At 44.7% G+C, this 8,314-nt stretch overlaps 1 protein-coding gene across 2 annotated transcripts in view; it reads left to right on the top strand.

Annotated features, from left to right (window-relative positions):
• The first annotated feature begins 236 nt into the window (after positions 1-236).
• Positions 237-8,314, top strand: part of AZI2 (5-azacytidine induced 2) — a 107,869-nt gene continuing 99,791 nt past the window's right edge. Inside the window, exon 1 of one of the 2 annotated variants that reach the window (XM_077491455.1) lies at positions 237-566. In XM_077491455.1, the coding sequence (XP_077347581.1) occupies positions 529-566 (38 nt within the window). In that variant the 5' untranslated portion in view covers positions 237-528. The remainder of the gene's footprint in view (positions 567-8,314) is intronic. The other variant, XM_077491454.1, reaches the window with a different exon arrangement.

Genomic DNA, 8,314 nt, shown 5'->3' with positions numbered 1-8,314 from the left:
TAATACAATCGCTTTAAGTGTGACAAATATGCAAAAAATAAAAAAACAGAAAGGGGGCAAATACTTTTTCACAGCACTGTATATATAGGTAATAGCACATCTCATTAGATATACATAGATAATGATACATCTCATTAGGACAGTGATAGAACTATTGGGACAGAGGAAGGGATCGGGCTGTGTATCCTGATCTATGGAACTCCTCCTAGAACTTCCCCGATCCTGCACGTGTGGAGGGATGCCGGGGATGCCATCCTCAGTACAGGGAAGACACGGACTCTCCCGGTCGGTTCTCTCTCCGTACAGTCCGCAGTAGAGATGAGAGTGGGCGGAGGTAATCGGAGGGGGCGGAGTCCCGGGATGATGGGTATGGCTCGGCACGTTCAGCTCCTCTGGAAACAAAACCAAAAGTAACCTTTGTGTCCGGAAGAGGAACGGCCCCGCCCCCTGACCACTAGCAGGCCGGCCCGGAGCTCGGTGTATGGGGGGAGATCGTCATCCTATGGGGGGGCTGATCGGCCGATGTAGATGACATACGAGGCACCGGGATTTCCGATACATAGGAGGTAAGATGATCAGCGATTGTGGTCACCTATGACTCAGGACTTCTCATCACTACAGAGAGCCGTGCTAGGAATACCCCCTGATATCCCTGCCTGGGGACACCCTCTATGGACTTATCTACTTCCTGGGGGTGGGGCATTTCTTGTACCCCTTTGGGGGGTATTTATTCTCTGTATCCTCTGGGAGGTCTCTTTATCTCCTCTACCCTCTTGGGGTTAGTTTATCCCCTGTGATTACTATCTCCCCTGTACCCCCTGGGGTGATTACTATCTCATCTGTACCCCCTGGGGGAGTCTCATTATCTTCTGTACCCTGGGGGTGGGTGTCTGTTTCCTGTACCTTCTGGGGGGTCTCTTTACCCCCCTGTACCTCCCAGTGGGGATGATTTTATCTCCTGTATCTATGGTGGGGTTCATGTTCACTAATGTACTCCCCGATGTGGGGTCACGGTATGTCTTCTACACTCTTTTGCATATATTTTTCAGGGGGATCTGTTTATCATAAGTACCCTCTGGGAAGGGGGCCTCTTTATCCTCTCCACTCTCTGGGGGAGGGGGTCTCCTTATTCCTTGTACTCTCAGGAAAGGGGGTCTCTTATCCTCTCCACTCTGGGGGGGGGGGTCTCCTTATTCCTTGTACTCTCAGGAAAGGGGGTCTCTTATCCTCTCCACTCTGGGGGGGGGGGGTCTCCTTATTCCTTGTACTCTCAGGAAAGGGGGTCTCTTATCCTCTCCACTCTGGGGGGGGGGGTCTCCTTATTCCTTGTACTCTCAGGAAAGGGGGTCTCTTATCCTCTCCACTCTGGGGGGGGGGTCTCCTTATTCCTTGTACTCTCAGGAAAGGGGGGTCTCTTATCCTCTCCACTCTGGGGGGGGGGGGTCTCCTTATTCCTTGTACTCTCTGGAAAGGGAGTCTCTTATCCTCTCCACTCTGGGGGGGGGGGTCTCCTTTATTCCCTGTAGCCTCAAAGGGGATTTTCTGTTTATCCCCTGTACCTCCTGGGGGTGGGAGGGGGCTTCTGTTTATCCCCTGTACGCTCGGGGGGGGGGGGTGTTTATCTTCTGTACCCTCTGAGGTGATTACTATATCCCCTTTACCTCGTGGGGAAGTCTCATTATCTTCTGTACCCTGGGGGTGGAGGGGGGTGCCTGTCTCCTGTACCTTCTGGGGGGTCTCTTTACTCCCCTGTACCTCCCAGTGGGGATGATTTTATCTCCTGTATCTGTGGTGGGGTTCCTGTTATATATTTTTCCTCATTGCTCTCTACTTGTATGTAACTAAAGTCTGAGACTGTTATGGTGAATGTATTCCAGGAATCACACACTTCCTGGTTGTGAACCCAGGGCATAGATGATATCAAATTCCCAGATGACATACAGTATATACTGTTACTGGACACGGGTGACATACAGTACATACTGTCATTACTGGACACGGGTGACATACAGTACATACTGTCATTACTGGACACGGGTGACATACAGTACATACTGTCATTACTGGACACGGGTGACATACAGTATATACTATTACTAGACACGGGTGGCATACAGTATATACTATTACTAGACACAGGTGACATACAGTATATACTGTTACTGGACACGGGTGACATACAGTACATACTGTTATCACTGGACACGGGTGACATACAGTACATACTGTTATTACTGGACACGGGTGACATACAGTACATACTGTTATTATTGGACACGGGTGACATACAGTATATACTATTACTAGACACGGGTGACATACAGTATATACTATTGCTAGACACGGGTGACATACAGTATATACTGTTACTGGACACGGGTGACATACAGTACATACTGTTATTACTGGACACGGGTGACATACAGTATATACTATTACTAGACACGGGTGACATACGGTATATACTATTACTAGACATGGGTGACATACAGTATATACTGTCGTTACTGGACACGGGAGACATACAGTACATACTGTTATTAATGGACACGGGTGACATGCAGTATGTACTATTACTGGACACGGGTGACATACAGTAGATACTGTTATTACTGGACACAGGTGACATACAGTATATACTATTACTGGACACAGGTGACATACAGTATATACTATTACTGGACACGGGTGACATACAGTATATACTGTTATTACTGGACACGGGGTACATACTGTTATTACTGGACAACGGTGACATACAGTATATACTATCACTGCACACGGGTGACATACAGTATATACTGTTACTGGACACGGGTGACATACAGTAGATACTGTTATTACTGGACACAGGTTACATACAGTATATACTATTACTGGACAAGGGTGACATACAGTACATACTGTTATTACTGGACAACAGTGACATACAGTATATACTATTACTGGACACGGGTGACATACAGTATGTACTATTACTGGACACGGGTGACATACAGTATATACTATTACTGAACACGGGTGACATACAGTACATACTGTTATTACTGGACACGAGTGACATACAGTATGTACTATTACTGGACACGGGTGACATACAGTAGATACTGTTATTACTGGACACAGGTGACATACAGTATATACTATTACTGGACACGGGTGACATACAGTATATACTGTTATTACTGGACACGGGTGACATACAGTATATACTGTTATTACTGGACACGGGTGACATACAGTATATACTGTTATTACTGGACACGGGTGACATACAGTATATACTGTTATTACTGGACACGGGTGACATACAGTATATACTGTTATTACTGGACACGGGTGACATACAGTATATACTATTACTGGACACGGGTGACATACAGTATATACTGTTATTACTGGACACGGGTGACATACAGTACATACTGTTATTACTGGACACGGGTGACATACAGTATATACTATTACTGGACACAGGTGACATACAGTATATACTATTACTGGACACAGGTGACATACAGTATATACTATTACTGGAAACAGGTGACATACAGTATATACTGTTACTGGACACAGGTGACATACAGTATATACTGTTATTACTGGACACGGGGGACATACAGTATATACTGTTACTGGACACAGGTGACATACAGTATATACTGTTATTACTGGACACGGGGGACATACAGTATATACTGTTACTGGACACAGGTGACATACAGTATATACTGTTATTACTGGACACGGGGGACATACAGTAGGGCTTGACATATTTGCTTGGAATCTAGGAGCCAGCTAAAAAAGTTAGGCGCCAGGTCCGTAACGGCAATCCGGACCTGTCCCTGGTCTGACATGGAGGCGAGTGAGGGGAAGATAGCGCGGCCCCCCCCCCCCCACCACCTGTCTCCAAGTCATTGCCCATAGCTCTTAGAGGGACATTTATTTTTATTTTTTCAAATGACAATTTTTTTTTTTTTTTTTTTTTATTGCATTTTAGTGTAAATATGAGATGTGAGGTCTCTCTGACCCCAGATCTCATATAAGAGGTCCTGTCATGCTTTTTTCTATTACAGGGGATTTTTACATTCCTTGTAATAGGAATAAAAGTGACAATTTTTTTTTTTTTTTAAAAAGAACAGTGAAAAAATAAAAAGTTAAAATAAGAAAAAAATTTTTTTTTTTAAATGCGCCCTGTCCCTCCAAGCTTGCGTGCAGAAGCGAACATATACGTGAGTAGCGCCCGCATAGGAAAGCGGTGTTCAGAACATGCAACCTGTAGAATTATTTGAACGTCGCCTATGGAGATTTTAAAGGGTAAAAGTTTGTCGCCATTCCATGAGCGGACGCAATTTTGAAGCGTGACATGTTGGGTATCAATTTACTCGGTGTAACATTATTTTTCACAATATAAAAAAAATGGGGCTAACTTTACTGTTGTCTTATTTTTTTTATTAAATAAATAATTTTTCCCCCAAAAATTGTGCTTGTAAGTCCGCTGAACAAATACGGTGTGACAGACAGTAATGCAACGACCGCCATTTTATTCTCTAGGTTGTTAGAATAAAAAATATATATAATGTTTAGGGGTTCAAAGAAAAGGGGAGGAGATGGGCGGGCAGTGAAAGCTCCATTAACATTGCTGGCTGTCATACCAACAGCCACCACTAGAGGGCGCCAGATTCCAGAAGGAAACATAGGACCGCAGAAGGCCTCAAAGCCGCGGCCTCAATTACTGGCCGGCGGCTGCACGGTCCAACGCGATCACGCCGGGGGAGGGGTGCACGGAGACAGGATACCCCCAGCTGTGCTACCCCAGGCGCCAGGTCGCTAATTCTAGTCGCAAATGCGACCTGGCGCCTGGGGTTTGTCGAGCCCTGACATACAGTATATACTATTACTGGACACGGGTGACATACAGTATATACTGTTATTACTGGACATGGGTGACATACAGTATATACTGTTATTACTGGACACGGGTGATATACAGTATATACTGTTATACTGTATATCACCCGTGTCCAGTAATATGCTGTTATTACTGCATACAAAAGACATGTAGAATGGTCCCCGTTAATGCTAATTGTATACAGTACAGCCATGTCTGGGAAGATGATTCTCAATGTTGTACATAATATACCGTACATCACCCAGTCTCCTGACCAGGAAATGTTTGCTGCCACCATTGTAGTGAGACCTTTAGCACCCACTGACTGGAGTATCGTTTCTGATTATCTCACTGAACTATTTCCTTGTTTGTGTTTGAAGAGAACAATATAAAAGTCTTCAAGTAATATGAAAGACCAACTCCCTTTTTTTTTTGATACAGTGGAAAGGGAAAAAAAAACAGTTTTCAGTTTTTTATTTTTTGCTGTCTGTGACTCATTGGGGAGATTTCCCTTCATTTCCTGCTCCATAAGCAAAACAGGAAGTGAGAGAAAATCTCACCAAAGTGATGGACTCTGGTTGTCACCAGAACTAGTGTACCCATTGAAAGATTTCCTCTCTGTTCTGGGGACAACTCAAAATGTGGGATTGTCTTTAACTTTAACCGCTTACCAACCGCCCCATGTATATGTACTATGGCTCCTACCAGCAAAATAACGTACCTGTACATGATTTCTACTTCCAGGTTTGCGGCGCTCCGCCGGCGACCAGCTCCCACTATGAGCTGATGTCCGCCAAGACCTGCCGATCGTTCTTGACAGAGGCAGAAAACTCTGAGGCATGTAAACAAGGCGGATCACCGTTCTGTGACAAAGAAAGACAGACATCCTGTGTTTCTGCTAAGCGTGAACACAGATCTCTGTCCCCCCACAGTACAAGCACATATACATAATAATAGTGCAGGCTCTTATTAAATATGTATTTTTACCTCCCTATTTATTTTTAGCAGGAGTTCTGCTTTAATTATTAGCCCAAGACTGACTCTTCAGCTTGAGCCAGGGTTTGAGAGGTCTCCTTTGCAATTGTGGGGGGGGGGTACAAACATGAGGTTCAGCTGAATTTTACCAGTCCCCCTTAAAGTGGACCTTTAGTTACAGTGATACTAAACACACACTGTTTAATTTTATATTGCCCCTTCTATTTCTGTATGTGGATGTTAGCACTGTAATTATTTAAATCATGTATTAATAATAATTGTTAAGCCACTGTGATATCTTCGTATAATCCTCTGTGTTTCCGAATGCTGTGTGCCCGTGTCTGTTTTATATAAAAAAAACTGCCATTCTATACCTGATTTCAGAGCACCTCTCGGCACTCACGTGACCGGCCACCTCCCCTCTCTCGATCTGACAGCTACAGCAGGAGGGGCTGAGAAACCTCCTCTGACGTCAGTTAGGAGAAGAGAGGCGGCCAGTCGCGTGAGCGGTGCTCTGAAATCAGGTATAGGATGGTATTTTTTTTCATAAAACACAGACACAGGGGCACACAGCATTAGGAAACAAAGAGGATTATATGAAGCATTAAAAGTAATTTCAGCAGCAGGAGGGGAGGGGGCGGGCACTGTCACAAGCTGGCAGGCAGGGAGAGGGGAGAAGAGGACACAGGAGAGCTGCGGATGACGGAGGCACATAAACTGACTACGGTGTCAGGGCTCAGCAGCAATGATATACCAGGGTCAGTTTACAGGGAGGAGGGCAGAACCAGGCAAGATCAGCCAGGTACTTCAGGTGATACTATTGTAAAGCGCTGCGTAAATTGCTGGCGCTATATAAATCCTGAATAATAATAATAATACTAGGGGCCAAATTATACAGCACAATCACTTATACAACTTGTCCTGCGACTTAGGACTGAAAAGTTTCATGACAAGTTGTACCCCATGATTTCCAATGAGTACCGTTCGTATATGTGCGACTTCAAAGAAGTCCCTGCTCTACTTTGGCCAGACTTTGATGCGACTTGAGGTCCATAGATCTCAAGAATACACAGGCATTGCTTCAAGTCGCGTAACTTTCAGGTCGTACAAGTGTGAAAGGGGCCTAAAAGAAGTGCCCATACATGCAGGTAACACAGATTAGGGAGGGAGAAAAGGAAAGCAGAAGAAGTGACAGGACAAACTGTGCTGCCAGGGAGACACAAGAGTTAAACCTACAAGGATAGTGTCTTATCCTATCTCCCTGATATCTCCTTTCTCCCTCCCAAGCAGCCTGTGAACTCCAGCACTGTAAATCTTCTATCAGACTTCCTCTCTAGCTAAGGCAGGCCATACATTGCACATTTTTTTTTTCCTTCATTCAACAAGTGGTTTGAATAAAAGAAAATGCTTTGATTATCCCTTTCACACATGTGATATGGATGGGCATATCCCTCCCACTTCGGTACTATATTCTGAAAGCGAGGTGCCTTCCCTGTCGACAGAATACAATGATCAGTGTTGCTGGCTATAGCTGACAGTACTGATCATTTGGGAAAAATATGACAGGCTTATTGCCCACAAGTTGATCGATAGATCAACTTATGTACAACCAGCTAGTGACCCATACATGGACGAATTTTGATCGCTGTATGGCCAGCTTAAGCCAAGACATACAATTAAGTCTGGAAATGTACATAACACCATGGCGGCCTCCAGCAAGCAGAGACAGGAGCTGGAGGCAGCACACATTAATTTTGGTAGCATAATTATTAATGTAGAATGTATGTTCTTTTGTTAAAGAATTTTAATTGTTATCAAGCTTTTATGGGTAAAGTTCTGCTTTAAGCTGCCAAGGCAGCATCTCGTCTTGTGTTCAAGAGACAGTATTACAGGCTATCTAACCAGTCATACAGCAGGGCCCCAATGCCAGAAACCATGAAGGGACCCCGGCTAGAAACTACTGACACCGGCGGTGGAATGCCAGGGACGTGTTGCAAGTGCAACTTTTGTGATCCTGATAGTTTCACAAACAATGGTAGAAATGTTTTAGTCCATTGGGGGGCTTTGGTGAGATATCAGGGGTCTAAACAGAACTCTAATGTTCCACCTTTGAGACAGAGAAAAGAGAATGAGGACAAAGCACTCAATCTCCATCTCTGCAGCCTCAGCTGCACTGTAAACATAGTTTTATTATGTTTCAGTTATAAATGGACAGAGTCAGTGATCGGTATGAATAACTGACTTTCTATTCAGAAAGAGAAGGGGCCGGTAAATGGCACATTTACCGGCCCCTTCCCCCCCGCTCTCCATGCTGACAGAACCCCTGTAGCAGCCGATTGAAGGGAGGGTGGAACCTGGCAGAGCTGTGGGGGATGAGGAGAGGGGCAAGGAAAGAGCCCTGGGGAGTTGGAGAGCACACAGAGGCTGCAGAAAAAGGCTGGATCGGAG

This window comes from Lithobates pipiens, unplaced genomic scaffold (genome assembly GCF_037356315.1).
Source record: "Lithobates pipiens isolate NorthernLeopardFrog02 unplaced genomic scaffold, aLitPip1_a1.2 Scaffold_19, whole genome shotgun sequence".
NCBI classification, from domain to species: Eukaryota; Metazoa; Chordata; class Amphibia; order Anura; family Ranidae; genus Lithobates; species Lithobates pipiens.
Note: the sequence above shows the minus strand (reverse complement) of the source record. Positions and strands in the feature narration are given on the sequence as shown.